This window comes from Pieris napi, chromosome 23 (genome assembly GCF_905475465.1).
Source record: "Pieris napi chromosome 23, ilPieNapi1.2, whole genome shotgun sequence".
In the NCBI taxonomy this organism is placed as follows: Eukaryota; Metazoa; Arthropoda; class Insecta; order Lepidoptera; family Pieridae; genus Pieris; species Pieris napi.
In genome coordinates, this window is record NC_062256.1 from 3,041,743 (window position 1) to 3,065,170 (window position 23,428).

At 32.0% G+C, this 23,428-nt stretch overlaps 1 protein-coding gene across 4 annotated transcripts in view; it reads left to right on the plus strand.

Moving 5' to 3' along the window:
- Window positions 1-993: 993 nt before the first annotated feature.
- The window catches only part of LOC125061397, a 39,415-nt gene continuing 16,980 nt past the window's right edge, over window positions 994-23,428 (plus strand). Inside the window, exons 1-15 of one of the 4 annotated variants that reach the window (XM_047666836.1) lie at window positions 995-1,101; window positions 1,726-1,825; window positions 1,914-2,081; window positions 2,285-2,357; window positions 2,913-3,016; window positions 7,143-7,197; window positions 7,599-7,730; window positions 7,952-8,019; window positions 9,379-9,424; window positions 15,716-15,882; window positions 17,608-17,661; window positions 18,515-18,635; window positions 20,266-20,497; window positions 21,577-21,627; window positions 22,842-22,958. In XM_047666836.1, coding sequence (XP_047522792.1) covers window positions 1,728-1,825; window positions 1,914-2,081; window positions 2,285-2,357; window positions 2,913-3,016; window positions 7,143-7,197; window positions 7,599-7,730; window positions 7,952-8,019; window positions 9,379-9,424; window positions 15,716-15,882; window positions 17,608-17,661; window positions 18,515-18,635; window positions 20,266-20,497; window positions 21,577-21,627; window positions 22,842-22,958 — 1,486 coding nt within the window. In that variant the 5' untranslated portion in view covers window positions 995-1,101; window positions 1,726-1,727. Of the gene's footprint in view, window positions 1,102-1,725; window positions 1,826-1,913; window positions 2,082-2,284; window positions 2,358-2,912; window positions 3,017-6,375; window positions 6,500-7,142; window positions 7,198-7,598; window positions 7,731-7,951; window positions 8,020-9,378; window positions 9,425-10,162; window positions 13,836-15,715; window positions 15,883-17,607; window positions 17,662-18,514; window positions 18,636-20,265; window positions 20,498-21,576; window positions 21,628-22,841; window positions 22,959-23,428 lie in introns of those variants that run through there. The other 3 variants (XM_047666837.1, XM_047666834.1, XM_047666835.1) reach the window with 3 other exon arrangements.

Below are 23,428 nucleotides of genomic sequence, written 5' to 3' on the forward strand. Positions count from 1 at the left end.
AATGCATCAGCAGAGTGCGCTAAGTCAGTGTTGTAAAAAAAATGTTATGAATTGAGTTAGCAACCTCATTAATGTATAAATAATGTGGTAAACAATAATAATTGGTTGAAAACTTTTTACGCTTATTTTAATCATCAAATTATTTCATTAACATTTTTTTTATTGAAATAATAGAAAACCTTTATAGAATATAAGGTTTTAACAAGCTAAATTAACAGTAAAATATTTAGTTTCATGTAAGAAGTTTACATCATTTACGTTTTGAGTAATATTTTTTAATGATTTCTAAAAAAATTATATACTTTTTCAAAACCATTGCAATTTTTTCTAAAGTATAATCCTGTAAAATAAATTTGTTTACAGATCCGAATTTTAAAATAAAATTGTATTCATATTTTAAATGTGGAATATAAAAAAAGTAACTATTTATCATCCATACTAATATTTATTTTTTTTAGCAGTTTGAAATAACTTTAATTATTTTCAAAATCTACGACGAAACGAAAGCCTTACAAATTTTTCAACAATAAATAATATTTACTAACGAAAATTTCGATAAATGCCAACTTAAAGAAAAATACTGGTCAATTTTCTGTCACTGTGTTGGTATTGTTTGCGAGAAGCACGCGAGAGCATTCGTTTTGAGAGTGCTCAATTGTGCGAAGCGTTGCTGTAGTTGGAACACTCGACGTTGAGCATTATGCCGCAAAATGCGCTCTAGTGCTGTAATTGGAAAACGCACAAGTACACGCACCCTTTTTTTTTATTTTGACCCAATATAATTATGTCATATATTTCGTAAGGGAGCTGTTCTACAATTACAATAACCATTATTTAATATTTTATGAGCCAATTTATTTTGTATTTCGCCTCATTTATAAATATAGATAAATATGAATTTGTTTATGGTTTATTGACAATTATCTTGATAGTTAACTTCAACTTTCAATAATGACACACTCAATTTTCAAACTCAAATTTTATGCTAACTGCCATTATTTGTTTTTCAATTATTATTACAATTTACATGTTTTTTGCTGTTGATCGTGCGGTTGGTTGTTTGCCGACGATATTCTTTTGTTTTTTTTATCGAGCACATTGGTGAGAATCTTTAATATGCATAATATTTATCATTGATATCTTTTAAATAGTTGCTTTACGGTGAAAACAGTACTTTTAAAGTATGTTTTAATACTACACTTATGATTATTTTACCACGTGAAATTTATAATAAGCAATGAAATTATAAACCGGTTTGAACGATTTTTCAAAGCTTTAAAATAATTAATACTGTGCACAAGCAATGAATATATTATACTCTAGGGACGAACCCTAGAGCATAATATACTATATAATAGTGCACAGTATTAAACTTCATCGACCTTAAAAAAATTAAAACCACAAGATTTTTCAGCTTGTATTTTTTGTTCATAAACGATAATAAATTAATCTTAAGTTATGTTTTTAAATGAAAGATACTTGTTCCTAGTTTTTTAAGGCACAAAATAATTTAATAAACCCGAATCATTGAAAAACAATTGTTATTCAAATATTTTTCTTATTTATATAAGTTCAGAGGTAGGTATTGACCACAGACCCCAAAGATCTGTAGAATCTTACTTTCCCCTCTCGCTTCATTCATACTCATGATATTTACCATAAATGCTTATCAGTTATGGGTGCTTTTGGCCAATCGTACTACTTTACAATTATTGTATGTGCTAGATATGGCAACCTGGAGCCGTGGACTTAAAGATTGGGACCCAATGAGAGATGACTATAATGATTCTATGTATGACCCTCAGTATGCAGATGAAAACATAGAGTAAGTCCTGCTTTCCTTCTAGATTGCTAAAGAAAAAAGATGTTATATATTCTCAATATTATATTATAAAGAAATATTCTTCTTTCAGTTCTGGTGTTCAGCTTGACCATAGCAAACTGTATGTAACAAATATACCTCAAACTTTAAGTGAAGAAGGCTTGAAATTTGCCTTCACAAAATATGGAAATGTCATCAAAATACACATGTCTAGAGATCCAAAGAAACGATATGCTTTCGTTTTTTATGAATCACCAAGGTACTTGTCTGATTAAAGATGTTTGAGTGATGTAGTTGTTCAAATAGTACCTAAATTAGTTATTATAATCCACAATATGTATATTATGTAATTTTTATTATATGAAAGAAATCATTGTATGTAATTTACAAGATATTGCCTTATAAAGTTTAGCCAATCTAAACTGTTTTTTAAAAGATCTTTCATATTATTATTTTTTTCAGTGAAGCAAAGCTGGCTTTGATGAAACTTAACAAATCTGAACCATTAAAACTCAATATTGCTGTTGCTCATAAAGTAAGTGTTTTTTTACATGTAGAAAATAGTGAACTGCTAAGCTATTGAACAGATTCAGATGTTTTACATATTATTTTTTTGGATTTCAAATCTGTACCAGGTGAAAGAAGTAGGTAGGCAGTGGAAATAGTGATGGTTCAGAGGTATTTAATTTTTTTCAAACGGAATGTGTGAAATGGACATATTTATAATTTATTTATACATGCTTTAACTTAGCCATCCTAGTAAAAAAAACACCTCAAGTTATCAACTTAGTAATGCCTGGTATCTAGAAATAACACTATTAAAATGACTTTTATCCTGCCTGTATCTGATAGTTTAATGATAACACAAGTCAAAATATGTAGTATATAACAATAAAAAGATCTCCAAGGTGGACTGAGGGATTATAATTTCTCTCACAAATTTTCATTGCAATTTAAAAAAATTCCAATTATTTTTATATACACACTATATTTTCAAACAATGCAAAATCAATAATAACTGATACATATAATATATAGATGTCAAAGAATCATACAAACATTCTATTACTAAACAAATTGTTTATAACAGAAAACATATGAGCAGCCAGCCAAGGTACGCAGTGCCCATCCTAGTGCTTCATATAGCAACAATTATAAAGATGAGACAAGCAGTTTAAGCAGCAAAGGAAACCAGTGAGTACTTAATATTAAAAAAGCAGGTGCCTGCCGGTAGATTTATATTAGCATAACTATAGCCAAGTGTCTTTTTAGGTAAAAAAAATTATTAAAGTAAAATTTGTGTAACTGACATGTAGTTTTGCTTATACATAAAGGCATTTTAAATTTATAATTTAAGTATTGTAATAATATCCTATCCTGCAACAATAGCTTAATGTATAAGAACCTATTTCCCATCTCTCTAGTTAAAGCTGTGTGTGCTATTGTTGTGGTTTATAATGTTAAAAATGTTTTATAACATAATTATTATATTTATTTCAATTTACTTTCTATGTGTTCTTGCATCATTTTTGGTTTCCCTTAGCACTATGTTTCTGGAAGAGATCACTTATTAGTGATAAGTCCTTCTATCGCATGCAATCTTTAATTTTATTTAATGTTATACATCTATTGGTAATTGGTGTCCAATAAAATAAATATCATTTAGACATTTCAAAAAGTAAATACATATTAGTTTGGCTCATTTCACTTTAATGCAACACATTACTTATTTTTTTACACAGTTAGACTGGGTTCACACGGCATTGTCCTGCACGATTTCTTTGTATTCGTTTTTTAACGTACTTTCACCCGGGTGTTCACATGTTAGATTTTTATTCGTGTAAAATACGAATAGCCGCAGTCTTCGCACAGGTCGGAGCTTGTAGTTTATTGTTTATCAGAATGCCAAATCATAAAATGTTTGCTTTACGACTGATTTGAGACCTATATTATGTGCCACTTTAAACCGAATTTACGTTAAAGTTCATTCGATTTGCTTGACAAGTCCGTTGAGTATTCGTTTGAACGTATAAACGGTGTACGATATTTTCCAGTGTGAATGGGTCTATGTACAATAGGGTGGGCCAAAAAAAATAAATCTAGTTATTCGTACAGGCACAGCGCCAAAAAGGTGCTAAATGGCATAAATTATTGATACGTAAAGTTGAAATATAATTATTTTAAATTCTATTGCCTCCGGATTGAGATAGAATTTATTAAAAATTGTAAATTTTGAGCCCATGTTGCGATTTTTTTCTTCACTTTATTTAAATCTTTATTCGCGCTTATTTGTTTTTAAAAAGAATAGTGCATCTTTTGTTTTGTTTAGTTCGAGGACAAAAGTGTAAAGAGGGGTTGGTACCAGTGTGGTGTGGTGTTAGATTAGACGAGAAACGCACGACTTATAGCAAAGACAATCTATGTCTGCACGCATTACGTAATTGAGTGCAGTCACTTTTTAACGACTTATTAAGAATGAAATTTACGAGAAAATGTTGGAATTATTCGTTATTTGGTAGTCTATGTGATTTGAAAGACAACATATTGCCCACATATGAAGATGTGATGAAATTGTATGGGTGAACCCGCCATAAGCTAAAATTCGGGAAATAAAGAAATTGAGGGTATTGTGATTGCAAAACTAATAGAAATATGGGCGAAATCATCTATTCCTACAGTTGAACCTAAACAAATGAAGGGAATGCTGGAATCATATCATTTAAAATGCAAAAATTTGCTAAAATCTCACCCAAAAAACCTAGATTTAAGATCGAAGATTTTCGTCATGGAATGACGTCTTGACTTGCAAGTATCGAGATTTGCCCCTTTTTGGGGTAAAAAGTACCTGCAAGAAAACACAGCTTTATAGTAGATCGACGATCCGCGAGAAAAATGGTAATTGGTAGTATAGATGTCGACACAACAAAACAGATGACAAAGCAGTTTCAACAGGCACATTTCCCAGCAATTTAGCGAACAAATCACCAGGCATAATGTCTCATGCCCCATGGTTAACCAACGAGACAATAAGATTTTGCGTCTGTATGCTAAAGTAGAGACTCCTTCTGAAAATCTCTTTAAACGAATGTGATGAATGAAGCACTCTTGCAACGTAAGCTGTTTAGTTTTACGCGCCGATATGGTTTTCCATAAAAACTCTTTCAAGCTGTAATGATGGATCGAGGCCCTTCTGTAAACTTATTGAGTAAACGCAAATTGCACCAACAGCATTGAAGGCTGTTATTGATGCACCCAGAAAATGCTTGAATTGTTAACAGACCCCAGCTGAAAATTCGCGAATTAGCTGCACGTCGAATTTTGAAAGTTCAGCTCATGTTAGATCAGCAATATTAAAACCACTGTGTCTTTTTCAGTTACCAAATATTAAATTTGACGCAATAGCATACTACGACCTTTTGAATGGCAGAAAAGTTTTACTGAACCACCGCTATTAAAATCTGTTACCAAAAAAAATTCTATTATTTATTGAGCAGAAAGGAGAAGGAGAACCAGATTTACTACGTCTATCTTGTCACACTCAAGCAGTAGAAAGAGCCGATAAAGCCGTGACAGAAGTTTCAGCCACTATATGCGATAAAACATCAAGAGAGGGATTCATAGACGCCCAGCTAGATTGAAGGAAAGCGATGCGAAAATTCGACAGCAAGAAGGATTTTAACGGCACCTAAACATTTCAATTAAATAATAATTTAGCTAATGAGAATTGTTATTACTCTATTTTAATATTCTTCTATTAATAAACAAAAGATTCTTATGATTTTCGGTCTTTATATTAAAAACAAAAGATCTTTGCTTGTCAATATGCTATGGCCCTTTTTTAATATATTTTTTTTAATTTTCACATGACTCCGGAGGCAGAAGATTAATTCCGAATGCTATCAAACTCCATATTCTATTTACAGTCACCATTTAGCACCTTTTAGTCACTGTGCTCCTTTAAAAACCAAACTTTTTTTTTTCTTCATACATATTTGACCCACCCTAATGTACAATACATGTGCCACTATTTATTCGTTAAGACGTATACTGCAAAAAAACGTGCAGGACAATGCCGTGTGACAGGTTCACACGGCCTTATATGTTACAATAAGTATTTTATGTATAATATTTGACAATTCCAAAATAAAAAACGCGCGAAACAGAATGGCTAGTATGGTAATCTGCTCTGTGATTTAATTTACCATTATTATAGTCAATAGTCATATTGAGTAATACAAATTATATTCATTTTGGAGGTAAACCTTAAAACTTCTAGAAAATATTTACTTTAATTATTCAATATGTCATGTATATGCGAGAATCGGTGGAAAATATAAATAATTAAAAATTTAAAACTTCTGTTTCATTTCAAAAAGTTTCCAAAAAAAAAAACCTACAAATTAATAATTCAGTAAATGGGCTAGGTACTACGACTTGTGACTAGTCACTAGTGAGTTAGTGACTATTGACTATTGAGTATTGTCAAAACTTAAATTTGCAAGGCGCTAACGGAAAAGTGAAAATATAGATAATGCTGTTTCTTTTTAAGTTCGTTATTTAAAAGTTCGTATGATATACTAAAATATTGCATAAGTGATTGGGTTTCATTACAATTGATTGTGTTATATACTTACAAAGTTATATGGTTAGGATTTTCAATATGAAAGCGTTCGCGGGGTAATATTTTTACGTTATTTGGTATGATAAAACATTTATCTCAGTGTTTTAATGTTTTAACAAAGATTAATAGGATTTCAGTGGTCAACGCAAACAAGGAAACGTTGCCAAACGCAAATATTTTGTTATTGTGTTAACGTGATTTTACTTCTTATTACTTTTAATTGTTTATACTTTTGCACTATTAGAATTTGTTAGCAAATAACAATAAGCAAAAGATTTCATATTGCAATTAAAGCATTGAATACTCATGATGTGAATAATGTGCAACTAAATTATTCTGACAATATTTGGAGAAGTTCTATTAATTTTGTGGCTTAACATAATACATAATATCAAATAGATATTTATTTAAAACGAAAATGAAACCTATAGGTTAAGTTATAAGTAATATATAATCAAAGATTTTACATCAATGATGATACATTAAATTCAAACTATGTATCCTTAAGGTAATCTACATAAGATCTGCTTTGTGTTGATTTTATATAGTAATTTCTACATTTAAAATAAACCCAGCCAAAATTGTTTTGATTGTCTCTTAATGTTGTATTTATTCATCTGGAGCAATTAAGAAAAGTTTTTCTGTAAATCGTTTTTAAAAAGATTTTTCCAATGGTTGTAAATTGTAATATTGTTTCAGAAATACAGATTCACACATTGAAATGGAAAATATGGAAAACACTGAAGATGATGAGGTTTGTATGTAACAAATCACTCTGTAACCAACTGTCTGCTGAGCCACATAAGCTTTAATTCCTAACCAAAAGCAATTATTATTTTACCAGTTCTTTTCACCGTTGAACCTGAAAATGACCAGGTTAACCCATTTGTCATTTATGATTTGAGTGAGGGTGGTAACATTCTGTTAATGTAATAATTAATACAATAAGCAATTGAAGTTAAGCCAGTTACCCAAAAGAATATCAAACAACAAATTAATAATTAATTCAATAATGGTTCTTACAGTCTCGCTTTGGGAAAGACGTTTTACTATTGTATTCCATTTGTTTTACTTAACATTTTGATATATGTTGGGACACTAATGCGTTTAGCATAATAATAAAAATAAATATAAAACCATACTCATATTTTGCAGAGTTTATCGGGGGTGATGAACCCTGACCTGAACATAGAATTCACCAAGTTGCAATTGCGTGAGTTGGAGGTTCAACGTCGGGAAATACAGTTTCAGAAGAAGTTATTGCTACTCAACTGTGGGAAGAAAGAGGTGTGTTTGTTTTTCAAATGACTTTTATTGTGTTTTAGCAGACATACATCTGTCTTTTATTGCAGGCTCTGATTTGACAACAAACTTAACACGTAAATGTAATCACATTAAAAAGTATAAAATTTATAAAGAATCTATTAAGATTTAAAGGCCATATGTTGCTTGCAATTATTTGGTATTATTAAGTCAAAATTCAAATCAAACCTCTTTTTTTTTTTCAGACAAATATTCATTCAAATAGAACTATCACAGCTGACGGAAAGATCATTTTTAAAAATACCATTGACAGGTACGAATTTAGTAATGGTCATTATTTTTTTCAATTATATTACTTATGCCTTTTTCCCGGTTGATGAAAATGTTAAATTATTGTGTAGAAAGAGACACAATCAAACATCTTCAGTGAATTTGTTAAATAGTTTTTATATATTATGTATATAGTAAATATGATCTTTATTTGTATTTTATTTTATTGAAAAGGCTAATTTAGGCAATTGAAATTTTACTATATTTTCACACAACCGCATACTTGTTAATTTAAAGTTTTAAAGGTACAGAAACTAACTTCATTTTATGTTTAATAAAAGTCCGTATCATAATTATCCAATAGTTTAATGAGCTTGTTTGCAATGCATACTATATACGGAAAACTAACCTACAGTCTACTAACTACCGTAATCAATATGAAGAGTGTTGCTTATCTTCATCTCTATATCTTACATATATAAAATTCTTGTGTCACAATGTTAGTTACCATGCTCCTCCGAAACGGCTTGACCAATTTTTTTATGCATATTCAGTAAGTCTAAGATTCAGCTACTATCTATATTTCAAACCCTGAAGTGATAAGGGGTCCACCCCAATGTTTTTTAAATTTTTGGACAAATTTTTAAATTTTTTTATTATATAGCATATAAAAATACATACAACCCTTAATTTCCATCTACCCTCTACGATCAACCCTTATTTTTTATTTGTTAGTTAAGAACTTATAACTTTAACTGCGAGGTTTCTATAGAGAAAAATCACAGAAGAACAGTCTCTGGGGTAGCATAGCAAAATGTTCCATGTTGGTAAGGAGAAACGAAGTTCGCGGGGGCAGCTAGTATTCTGTAATAAAATTACACAAACAAACATAATAGGATATATTCAGGCTTTAAAGATGAAGGATGATAAATTTATAATGATATGTTTGGCCCTACTGCTGTTATTCATTTTAACATCTATAGTTTAATGTTTTTTTTTTAAACTGTACCTAGAATTAAAACTGGGTATGTTGGTATAAATTTTTAATTTATAATAATTTTATAGTAATTACTAGCTGATCCGGTAAACGTCGTTTTGCCATGTTTATCATTTTAATAAAACATAGGGGTTGATCGTAGAGGGGTGAAAATTAGGGGTTGTATGTATTTTTTAATGCTGTATCATAAAAAAAATATAAAAACTAAAAAAAAATGTTTTGGGGCTGGACTACCCTTAACATTTACACTTTCTCAGACATACCCAATATGCACACAAAATTTCATGAACGGCTCGACCGATCCGTTCCGCAGGAGTTTAACCACAAACACCGCGACACAAGAATTTTATATATTAGAAGATTATTCTTAATCCCACATCTTAAGACAATACAATTATTTTACAGACCGGATACCGCCGTAGACGCAACGTTTTCAGGTGCAGGTGATTCGGTAAGTTAAATTTGTTTAAACTATTATTATTACCAGCGTTGATATGATTGATACTTCATAGGTTTGTGGAGTTTGCATGGGCTGTTTGATATATGTTTATATATTATATTTTTCGAAAAACTGAAATTCTTAGATAAAGGAGTGTTTTCAAGTATTACGTAACGCAATTTTTGGATATTAATGACCCCCCCCCCATGTAACTCGCCGTAACGTTTTTCAGTACCCAAGTATAGTAAAACGTTTCGTGACCACCTAGTGACTCTTTAGTTAATATTATGGGGTGTATGTCGAAAATAATATTACCAATAACGCGTAAGTCGATCCCCGCCCCGCATCGTAACGTTTCACAAAAGGACCCCCCCCTCCCAAAATTCGTTACGTAATACTTGAACGCTCCCTAAATGGAATACAAGCAATACAAGTACGCCTGCAAAACGCCAGTGTTTTAGTGACAAGTGCTTAGTTGCAGTATACTCCGAGTTATATTTTATATATAGGTTTTTGACTATGCTCTTGTAATATTTTCTGCGGGTTATGACTTAATGGTTCGTGGACTCAGTTTCCGCACTTAGGCTCTCATTAGGTCCGTTGTAGCAAGCATAACATATAAGTATGACTTAATAAAAGACATATATAAGCTTAAAATTTAAGTTATGGTGCAACTGCATGGGTTAATTAGCTTTTATATTAGTATGAGTCAAAAAGAGCTCTAAAGAATGTAGAATAATTATTCTACAGAAAGATGCGTGCTCCTGCCAAACTAAGACGTGGAACGAACAGGCAACGTCAGAAGATAGTTCTACTCCGTCCACTTGTGTTGTCTATTCCGAAGACAGGAGTGTTCGTGAGCGTAAAGCTAAGTCAGACATGACTAACTTCGATAAGTCAGACATAAGCGATAAAATAGTCAAATCAGTAGATTTCATCAATAAAACCAATCGGCCCAAAAGTAGATGTACGGAAATTAGCAAAGTCAGTAGAAAATCAGATTACAGTAGATTTACAGAGAAGTCTGATGTGACAAGTAAGAAAGAAGTATGCAAGAATGTGGCAAAAAAAAGCGAGATATCGTGTGACTTGAAATTTGACTGTGATGATGAAAATGAAGATGAGACAAATAGAATGATTCAGTTACGTAACGCTGATTATATGGATATTGTTGATGAAAACCTTAAGATTGTTATAGCGCTAGCTGGCTACCCTAAATCTAAAATGCGCTTAAAGCAAATGGAGATCTTCCAACGGTCTATAAACGATATTATGGATATGCAATTAAAACAAGGACTTATGAAGAAAACCCCATTATTCTTAGACTATTACCTGAATAGGGGGGCTATTGTATGTATTTGTAAGGATGTAGAGACTAGAGATTGGATGATAAGAGTTTCACCTGGCTTGCAGGAGCGCATGTCTAATAACTTACTGTTACTTAAAGCGAAAGTGAAAAGGTTGTGTGTTGCTGTCATGAAAATTCCACAAAACTGTTGGCCTTCCAGTGCGCAGGATGTCTTTAAACTTTTACAATATTTTAACCCTACCCTACTCACCGACCAATGGAAAATATATGCACAAAAAGTAGTCAACAACATCGAATGCACGTCGTTTTTAATCGATAGAATATCTGGGGAAATTATTCGAGGTCCAACATTCAGAAACATCATAGATTATTCACAGATGGACTTTGAATTAACCGGTTTTACAGAAATATATTATGATTGCTTTTTATCTGACATGGAAGAGGATTTACACAGTGTTGCATCCAGGGTCAAATTACTTGAAGTTATACGATCCACCGATACCACGCCAAGAAGAGATAAATACCAATCAGAGAAATCTTTTAAAAGTACTACAAACGATTTAAAAGAAGACGATAATGAAATGTCTGCACAAGAAGGTGCAGACGCTATGTACAACGAAAGAGTTGATTCTGCTATTGATATGGAAGCAGAAGATGTTGAATTAAGTGAACCAAAAGAGAGCATAGTAAATGAACCACCAAAAACTAAGGAAAAGAAATTGAAAGGAATTGAAGAACCTTGGTGTCTTCAAACGAATTGTGAAGAGGTACAATCCAAATCACAACAGGAGACTATTAATAACTACGAACTTTCAACACCTGCCTTGTCTGATAAATCGGAATCTGTATTCGCTAGTAGTGACAACTTAGTTCTTAGTAGAAGTAGTAATTTGAACATAGATAGTAATCGTGGCATAGCATATCATAGACGCACTAATTATTTACACATAGAAAATGAATTAAAAATAGCAATAACATTACAAGGATACCCTCAAGAAAAGTTGGAAGGAAATCATATAAGAAGGTTCAAGCATTTGTTAAAGGAGTACATACACAAAGATATGAAAGTACACCGTTTTGATAACATGATCATTCCCAAGTTCCAAGACGTGTATTTGTCGAATGGAGCGGTGATATATGTTTGTGATAGTTTAGAAACTAAGGATTATTTAAGTGAAGTTCTCCCTAAATTTGTTAACTCTACTGGTCTGAAGCTTATCTTTAGAGAAGTTCAAAACCTTCTAAGATACACTAGATTGGTGATGCGTTTATCTAAGGAATTAGCTCACGTGGAATCTTTAGAAATTCTCCGACACCTACAAAGTAGGTATCCTAAACTGAAACCTGAATGTTGGAAGTACTACTCGGATGTAGCAGGAAAACAGAAGAGACAGTTTGGTGTCGACCCCGAATCTCTGGAGATCATAAAAAGTCCCGATTTCGACCCTACATACGAAGGAGAAACTCTGGTTTTCAGAATCATCGATAGACAGAAAAAAGAAAAAAATGATAATATAATAGAACCAGTAATTTGTACAGAAGATAAAGAAAAGAAGAAATTGAGGGAAACCATTACTCAAAACATGTATTGCCCTATTCATGTTGCGAATTCTTCTTTGACACGTATAAGAGCGAATCATTATTCGGATTTAGTTCCTGATGATTTGAAATTGTATGTCGGACCATCTAACTACCCAGAAACGCGAATCGATGAATCTGTATTCCAAACAATTAAACGAAGCTTCGAAGAAATTTTAGTCAGCAAAGGAGAAGTAGATTTTGACTTTCCCAAAATTCACGACATGTATCTCTTCGATGGTGTCATTTTTATTATTTGTAAAAATCTCTCATCACGATATTGGATAGCCGAATCTCTGTCTCAAGTGAATCGAAATGGGAATATTAATTTGAAAGCAACTGAGTTCCGTGGTGCAGTTGGCATTGTTAGTTTATACCTTGACGCAGGCAAAGATCCCGACTACGTAGTATCTACTTTACAAAAACAAAACCCAAGATTGCGTACTAAATATTGGCGTACAATTAATACTGTCAGAACAAAGAGTAAACTGGACATTGTATTACAAATCGACAAACTCTCGGCTCAAGTTATAATGAACAAGGGGTTTAATGGTAATATCGATAATAACGAAGTAACATTCAAATTGGGACATTTAAAATCTCTTATCAATCGAAAGCTTTGTCTCGATGTTCCAAAATCGCCCAGCAATAAATCAGTTGTTAGCAAAAAAAGTGTTTCGCAAGGAGGTAGTCGGAGCCCAGAATTACACGTTGATCTACCAGAATTGAACCAACCGATTGACCGGCTCAAAACTCGGGAATCTGAAGTGTTTTTTTCCGCCCACGTTGATATTAAGTCCGATTCTGATAAATCAATTTACTCAGTACCAAAAGCTAGTAAACATAGTTACTGTAAATTGAATTTGCGTGTGCCATCAGCTATTCTACCGGATCATAAGGATGGATTAGAAATGATTTTCGACTTGTTACAAGATAAAAACCCCGGTTTAAACACTGAGTTATGGAAAGTTCAGTCTCGGTACGGTCGGGGTGCTTTCAAACTCATGATTGATAAACAATCGGCGTCGGTAATTCAAAGTAAAGAATTTGATCCGACTGTAGGTGGAGAGAAACTTAAGTTTTCTCTTTAGTGATGAGACAAATAATGTTTACAAGGTACGTAGCATTGAATTAGACCTTATTTAATCGAAGGAATTTTGTAAGCATTCAGTAGTCATGCTAAGATAACTCATGTTATTGAATGATAGTTATTTCGCTCATTATAATTTCATTTCATTTAGCGAAGCAATATTGACGATTTTAGTTTTTTAATCGACAGAAACCCTCTGTTATTGTTTCGTAAATTATAAAAACAGCTAGGCCTAATGACCTTAACTAACTAAAAACATGTCATGTTATCGAATTTATGCTTATTTATTTTCTAATGTCAAAAATATTGTCTTTTTTGGCTCGATTTAACTTTTAAGGTCTTTGCATTTTTTTTATATTATACATAAGTTTTGTGTTAGGTATTTTAGTTATATAATTCTTACGTTATTGTGATTCTTTTATTAATTTTGCATGTTAGTTATTTTTAATTAAATAATGTGTTTAATAATTTCGTTTTATTTTTGCTGTTTACATTTTCAAGTATTACGTTACGAATTTTGGGGAGGGGGGTGGTCCTTTTGTAAAACGTTACGATACGAGGCGGGGATTGAATTACGCGTTAATGTTAATATTATTTTCGACTTTCTAGTACTTTACACCACATAATGGTACCTTTAAGGTATAAAAAGTCACTAGGTGGTCACGAAACGTTTTACAATACTTGGGTACAGAAAAACGTTACGGCGCGTTACACAGGGGGGTCAATGATCTCCAAAAATTACGTGACGTATACTTGAACGCTCCCTTACAGGTCACCACTATTCGAGATTAATTAGATAATTGATAAATCACAATTACCCCAAAACATAAGTTTATTTTAATTCGTATTTAAAGTCAAAATGTAGTCTTGAGCGCTGTCAAATATGTGAAACTGTTGAAATTAGAATTAGGTTTGACGTTCTAAAATCTCGGGCTATAGAGTTACTTTGAGAAGTTATTTGTTTAAAAATACTTGATCATGAGTCCATATGCCCTGTATAGGAATGTCATAGAGGTCGTATCGAACTTCATAAATTCCAAGTTGAGATAAACAATTTGGTATTCTTAATGGTAATTAAATACCCAATTTGGTACTTATCTATCGTTAAAAATAACCTGTTGAAATATATCATTTTTCATGAAAACTGATAGAAGACAAGATTATGGATTAGATTATAGATGGACTTTAGATTGTATTAGAAGTTGTATCATAACGTTCCATTATTAGGGTCCTAGGGTATCACCTAACATCAGGTGAGTCTCCTGCCCGTTTGCCCCCTGTTCTATAAAAAAAAACTATTTTACACTTACAAACTGCAAAAATTAACATTTGAAGTCTTGTTTCTCGTGTTTTTTAATCAAGCTCTGCCTAAAAGTTAACATAAAACGCCGTTTTTAATTTAATTAGTGACTAATGCTAGTTATATTCGCCACGGTGTATGTTTTCTAAATAAAACTCCGATGTTACCTTGTATAATATAATGAAACTAATAATTAATTTTTCCTTGGAAATACTCAATCGCAAACAATATATTTTTTTAAGTTTAAGTCTATGTGACGTTCAGATATTGCATAACCGTTGCTACCTCCATATGGTCTAAGATCCCGATATATATACAACGACCTTCACCGAGATGCTTATTTAATGAAACGTATTTTATATTTAATTTAATATGTCAATAATTATAATCCATATGGGTTGCCTAGCAAATTTCAGTCCAGAGTATGTTTAAATAATATTTAAAAAAAAATATTTTTTTAAACATTTCACCGGTATGATTATTAGATAAATTTTATACCAATCGAAAGTATGAAGCCCATAGAATATGCAAACGTTAGGTTGTTTTTAATCAATTAATTATTTATGTGTATATTTTTTGTGTGACACTAAAGTATATATACATCAAAAAGAAGGTTATAGTGATACATATATAATACTACCCTGATTAAAAATATTGATTGAAAAATTTTTTTAATTTATTTTATCATTATTAATCACTTAAGAAGTCGTGTGGAACATGGTGTAATGGTTGCAGCATATACAAACATGCAAATTATAAAAAAAAAAATTTTTTTTAAATATTAATTAAACATACTCTGGTCTGAAATTTGCTAGGCAACCCATATGGATTATATTTATTGACATATTAAATTAAATATAAAATACGTTTCATTAAATAAGCATCTCGGTGAAGGTCGTTGTATATCGGGATCTTATACTAATAGAAATTATTTTAAAAATATTGTGTCACTTGCCCTAAATTTCTAATCCCAACCAAATCCACTTCAACCTAAATAAACTTTACCCATCAACACGTTGGACACAGCTAAAAGTTCCCGGACTACAGCGCGCGAGCCAACCCTTCTGCCTTGCATGTGGCGGACGCGGAGAGCTGTTTTGCGCTGCGTGCGGGGTAGCGCCGTATTGCAGCCCTAAATGCCAGAAATCAGATTGGGTCAAGCGGCATAGGACGGTCTGCCATAATTTGGCCAGGTTAGTAGTTGTAATAAATTTATTATCCAGTTCTGCGTGTTCTCACGGGAATGTAGGTGCTCCTATTTCACCATGCCTCCTGGTGATAGAGAACCATCTTTGTTTTTATTTTATTATTTTTAATTACTTAAGATATCATGTGGAACATGGTGTAATAGTTGCAGCATATACAAACATTGTGTAAAAAAAAAAAAATATTGGTTGTTTGTAAAGTAGGTTTACGATCGAGATGTTTACGTGATAACGTCTTATTGGTTATATAAGTTTTTGGGAAGTAAGGAATTAATGAAGATAACAATTTTTTCAAATTTTAAATCACATCTATCGTTTTATTCACACTTTTGATGATAAATTTCGGGTGTAAAATGACAAGTTTACTTATTCGACTATGATATACATTTTTCTTCATACATTCACGGAATGACTGGCAGCGCTCGAGATAAGACGGGAGATCGGTCCGTCTCTCTCTCGTTATACCTGCGATCGCGCTCGTGAGGTTTTGGTGTGACACAAGTTTCTGAACATGTCACCCGACTAAAACGATTTTAAAGACGTTATCACGTCAAAAACTTGACGATTAAAAAGAGTGACGGAGAGTTTATTGCCCGTTCTTCCTTTCCGTTCTACGCCCTTGATTTGAGAACTTGCAGTACTGTAAAATTAGCATTTCATATGTATTTCTATTTTGACGTTCATAAGTGTACATTGTATTACGTATATGAATAAAAGATTGTTTTTTTTTTGAATTTACGAATTATCAATTCATCTCACTCAGCAAAGCACCGTCAAAGAGGCCATAGTTGTTTAACCAAAACCGGAGGAATTTTCTGGTCTCGCGTGTGAATTAGGTAGATAGAAGGATTCGACTAGAGGAGCTGGTGTAGGGTAATCTTTATATCAGTAATTATGTAGTAAGGGAGCGTTCAAGTATTACGTAACGAATTTTGGGAGGTAAAACGTTACGATGCGGGGCGGGGATTGAATTACACGTTCTTTTTAATATTATTTTCGACTTACACCACATAATAGTAACTGAAGAGTCACTAGATGGTCACGAAACGCTTTACTATACTTGGGTACAGTACTGTACTTGGGTACTGAAAAACGTTACGGCGAGTTACATGGGAGAGGGGGGGTCAATAAGCTCCAAAAATTGCGTTACGTAATACTTTAACGCTCCCTAAGAACAATAGCAAGTGCGTGACACTACAAAGTGTCGTGTAGAATGCGAGTGTAATTAAATTTTCTTATTATGTTAAAGTACAAAGATTGATTTGACTATCTTTAAAAATATTAAGTATGGCTTTTAAGGTTGATAAGTTCGGTCCGTATTCCAATATTTGACGGCTCATTGGTCTAGCGGTTAGTACCCTTGACGACGAATCCATGGGTCCCGGGTTCGATCCCCGGCTGAGACAAAACATAGATGTGATGAGCATTTGGTGTTGTGCTTAGGTCTTGGGTGTTTAAATATATATTTATATGTCTATCTATAATATGTATGTATATCCGTTGCCTAGTACCCATAACACAAGCTTCACCAGCTTAGCATGGGACTAGCTCAATTGGTGAGGATTGTCCAATCAAAAAAAAAAAAATATTTATCTGAAAACGTACGCCTCGATTGAGAAATATTGTTTGATTTTCTTAATTTAGTTTAAAGTTTAACGTAACATTTAAGTAACAATTTAGTTTTATACAATAACATGTTTATACAATTTTCAGGACACCAGACCAGTTGGAGGCGAGTCAAAGTGAAAAGGAGGAACCAATGCACAGGTATAGGTTGACTTCTCTTATTAATCTTACAGCTTCAAGGCTCATACAATTCTTTAAAGAATAATAAATAAAGTATATCTAACCTAGCCCTATTTAGATCTTTATTTATTTATGTTTTTTTTTATTTAAGCGAATTAATTCAAGTAAGTTAAAATTGTATAATATTGAATAGGTATCATACATATTAGTTTTAAAATATTCTTAGCTGTAAAAACATATTCATGATTTAAATCAAGTACATTCAAACTAAAAGAACAGTCCAAATTATACTTATATACAATATACATATATATTATATTTTTTTTATTTTCTTTTATAACATTTGGTTCTGCACTTCTCGCACTCATCATGTTTCCTTTTTTTTTTTAGTTTTTCTCTTTAACTAGAGTTGTCTGGAAGAGATCGCTTATTAGCGATAAGGCCGCCCGTTGCATCCCTTATAATTTTTATGTATTGTGTTTTTTGTGATTCTTTTATTTTTATTGCAACGAAGTGTAAATAAATATACCAAAAACCGTTGAGAATATTATTAATTTGTTAGTTAATTTTTAAATTTTATTTTCATTAAGTGTAAATGTTTTATGAAACAGGAGGTTTTTTTTTAATTCATTGATTTTATTAAAACAACTTCGACCTTACGGTCTAGCCTTATTAAAGTGACAGAAGTAATAAAATTCTTGAGCATAAGAAAGTGCCCGAAAACAATACTTACAGTCTCAATTAAGCACAAGAATAGATGTCTTCTATTTGTTTGACTTTTTAGCACTTAATACCAGTTAATCAGACAGAAGCACAGAACCGATGATAGCGCTTCGATGATGATTATATATTTAATGGGAGCATTTATTTTTAGTGACCCTAAGGAAATAACGCGAAACCATCGTTTCTCGAAACACCAGAGACTACAGACTCAGGCTGACGAGGACTCGTCTGGTAACACTGATTCTAATAGGAATAATAAACGATTTGAAAGGGTAAGACATTGTATACTAGCTTTACTCGCGTGGTTTTTGTTTGTTCTTCTTCTTAAGTTAAGTTTCTTGCCAGTTTTTCTTGCCCGCTATACGCCCTTGACTTGCGAACTGGTAGTAAATGTAAATTTAGAATTAATTTAACTTATTTTCTGACGTTCATAAGTGTACTTGTTTACCTAATAGTATAAGATCCCGCTATACAACGACCTTCACCGAGATGCTTATTTAATGAAACTTATTTTATATTTAATTTAATATGTCAATAAATATAATCCATATGGGTTGCCTAGCAAATTTCAGTCCAGAGTATGTTTAATTAATATTTAAAAAAAAAATTTTTTTTTTATAATTAGCATGTAGTAAATTTTTTGAACTTTTTTCAATCAATATTTTTAATCAGGGTAGTATTATATATGTATCACTAAAACCTTCTTTTATACTAAAGATGTATATATACTTTAGTGTCACATAAAAAATATACACATAAATAATTAATTGATTAAAAACAACCTAACTTTTGCATATTCTATGGGCTTCATACTTTCGATTGGTATAGAATTTATCTAATAATCATACCGGTGAAATGTTTAAAAAAATATTTTTTTTTAAATTAATTAAAAATACTCTGGACTGAAATTTGTTAGGCAACCCATATGGATTATATTTATTGACATATTAAATTATATTTAAAATAAGTTTAATTAAATAAGCATCTCGGTGAAGGTCGTTGTATAGCGGGATCTTAGACCATAAGTATATGAATAAAGTTATGTTGACTTAATAATCGTTATATTATTGTCCATTTACATAAAATCATATAATGCTACTTATAAGGTTTGATCTAGGGATGCATCGATACGCCTTTTTGCTGATACGATACCGATACCGGTATTAACGCTTATTATATTCAAATTAAATTAAGGTTCAAGTTTGGTTAAAAGTTTTTAATTTTTATTATAAAATATAAACAGATACAAAGGCAAAATGGAATACGCGGGGACAAAGCGGGTGATAGGGGCATAGATAGTCTGTGCCTCGTTTCGAATTCAAAAGATCAAACAAGATGCGCGTTTACATTACTTAGTAAAGTATCGTATCGGCCATTAAAATATCGCCGATACCGATATATCGGCATACCCAAAGTATCGCCGGTATCGGTATCAGTATCGGATGCATCACTAGTTTAATCATTTGCACATGTTATACATATATGTCGGAGAAATATCGTCACTATATCGATATTGACATCTCATTATCGTACAGTATTTAATTAAGATTGATTCCTTCTAACACTTTAGTTTAAGTGTATTAGACCCAACCTCTCAACACCCCAATGCTCCACTTAATACTCAATCAGAACTAATCTGCGTTCCCTGTACGCACTGTCAAAAATCAAGATGGCGTCTGCGCTGACATTTGCGCTGTTCTGATTGGTCGTAACAATATTCGTGGTTTTATTCGTTAGTAATGATTTTAAACTATGATACAATTAAATAATAACAAAACAAATTATGATTACAAAAACTAAAAAAAGAAATCTCTATGATTAACCAAAGCCACATTAAAAATCAAGGGTCAATTGACTCGATCATAACATTTCCTGGTAAATATTGTATGTAATTATTTCCAGAAACCTCAAATCAGTACACGCACTTCCGTACCAACCTCAGGTCCTTTACGCCGTCCAAAATGCTTAGACTCAGACAATATAGAGACACAAACCGACAAACCCGCACCACCAGAGATAAATGATACAGAGAAATTGAATGTAGTAAGAGCCCCAGCGGCAGATAGAAGACCGAATTTCCGGCCAGGAAAAGGAATTAATAATTCGCAGAAATCTATTGGAAATGATGCGCATGGTAAGTCTTGCAACGATTTTTTTTTTAAAGACAATTCACACCAATTGACCGAGTCCCATGCTCGTGAAGCTTATGTTATGGGTACTAGGCAACAGATATACATACATATTATAGATAGATAGATATATAAATACATATTTAAACACCCAAGACCTAAGTTTTGCTAAGGGTTCACAAAGATAGGGTCGATTCACACGAAACTTGGTACTTAGTGATTCTCGTAAAGACAATTTGTCTTTGGTTTGAGAAGCATACATAGGCATACAGCTGAAGTATTTCCGAACCAATTCGACTTAGAGTCCTTCAAGAATAAATAATAGTTTAAAAAAACCATACCATTTTCAGCCTAAATTAGGAATTAGTTTTCACTTTTTAGTTGAATGTGCTTTAAAAGCGTGTTTTTTAGTTTTTTCAAACTATTATTTATTTTTTAGTTTTTTAGTTTTAGTTTTTTTCGGATTATTGCATTGTCATCGATCTTTGACAGGTGCGCAAAGTTTGAATTAAATCTGTCCGTTAAAAGTGGGTCAAAATCGAGTCCGAAGGAGTCATTTACATACATACATATATACATACATACAGGTGAAGCTAATATAAAGCGTGTAAAAAAGCGTACTCGCTACACTCGCGAGCCCTTTGAGAGTGTCATTGGGCAGCGGTATCACTTAACATCAGGTGAGTCTCATGCCCATTTGCCCACGGTTATACGTGTGACGGTGAACTGTTCAATTTTGTTCATAACAATCTGTCTCTCAATTTAGTTCCAAATATGACCACCGAGCTCTGCTCAAGTTTTCGATTCAAAATATTATTCTTGTGTGTTTGTTTATGACGGGGACACATTTCTGCAAACTACGTCGCAATTAATTCTTAATAAATTGAAGTCATTTCTGTATTTGATTCGTTACGTAAGCAGATTTACTGCCATTTATTCTTGATGAAAGGATGTAATTAATATTTAACCAAGGTTCGGAAAGTGGATTCTATATGAAGAAACTAGAGAATTGAGTATTTACGAAATATGATCTATAAGCATTCCTATTTTTCTAACTATTAAAATTAATTAATAAACATTATAGGTACGAAAGGGGAAGCTGTTCAAAATGGCGATTTGTCTCAAAAAGTTCAAGGTAATATTTTATAGTAAAATTTAAATTTAATCATTTATCGTTGAATAAGATAAAAAGACATTGTCTAAGGGTATTTACAGTAGACTGCGCAAAACATAATACAATTTTAACAGAGGAGATATACTGAAAGACGAAATCATACTTACGATAATATAATAGTACCTATATTTGTCTTCTGTAGTTAAAATACCTTATTAGGCTATTCGATGATAAAAATCTTTTCAAAATTTTATTCTACGTTTGTAGAAATCTAACTAACAATACAAAAAAGGTATACATTGAAAGTTTTATTATAATGCATTATCTAGTTAAATAAAATTTATTTAAACATCACAAAATAAAATGTTGACTATAGCTAACTTCAGGGTGTCGCTTTTTTGTTGTTGACGGTGTGCGCGCGCAGCTCATCATTTTTCCCTAACGCACCAAAAGAATTATAACTTCAAAAAGAATAGATGGTGTTGGATTTAAAAAGCATAATTTCAAGAACCCTTCTAAACGCTTTTCTGTGCCGTCGCACCAGTCTCTATGACATTTTTTTAAAATAAACGTCAAGATTTTTACATGTTTATAATTAAATTACACATATATTATATTTCTATCAAAAACAGTCTTCGACGAAATTAAACCCCAAGACAGTATTAAGATTAACTAGAGTCTGGCTAATGAAAGAAGATAATTGAATTTTTGAAAACTTTCGGATGTCATTGATTTTCTTGGGTTAGTATGATTTATTGTCTTGATACATGAATTACTCATTTTTATTACTATTATATATTTTTTCCGAATAGTTAACAGGTATAATAGCCTAAACTTTGTTTTATTTGATAGAATATTTCGTTTCTTTCGCAGGATTTGATTATTCCGAATAAAGTTGTAATTTATAATAAATATAATTTTAGTTTTCCAGTATTTAATTTCGTAGAAATACAGTTACTATCAATGTAAAAAATAATAAAATAAAATCAAGTATCAAGTAAGTTTAATCCACAAAATATATCAAATTTTTAGGGATACCATACTAATTTTAATTTGCCGCGCTTTTTCATTATCTTCTTTCATTAGCCAGACTCTAGCAGATGCAGGCTACGGCATCGTCGATTCGATCTAATCTGTGACCGTTTTGTGTCACGTGACTGACGTATGAGAATCAATTATGATAATTTATCATTATCACTATTAGTAATTACTTACCTTATGTTCACGCGTTTCAGTAATGGAAGTGAACAACATTTATCCTCTGCTACACTACTACAACCTACCGCTAGTACATTCGGCAATACAATCTCGAATGCCTACTGTCTTCTACAGAGGGTCTGTTAGACCCACAGGTACAATCCACCCTGTAGATGTCATTAAATAGCAGCTATTTTGTTTATCAGCACCTTTTTTATATTATATAAAACGGCTATATTTTTCATTTTCACTTCAATACCACTACGAAGCACAATTATTTGCTACTTTACGTTTTTAAGCACTATTTGGATGTATATAAAAACATTTAAAAAAAATATGTTTCTTTATATATTATGTCGCAGCCAACAAGCTTAATAAGCCATTCAATGAACAGCCTAGCCTCTTAACTAAACAGCGCCGTTTAACTAACGACCTAAAAGATATTCAGCCAGTTGATCAAACAGCTGGGCAAATGACATGGATCTATGACGTTTCATTGCCTAGCCTGTTGACTGTAGATTTAAATTTAGTTCCACTTTCTGCCACTATCAAACTCGAAACGAAACTATTCAAACTGCAACAACTGCGAGACATATATACTACGAATTTTCAAAACTGTGTATTT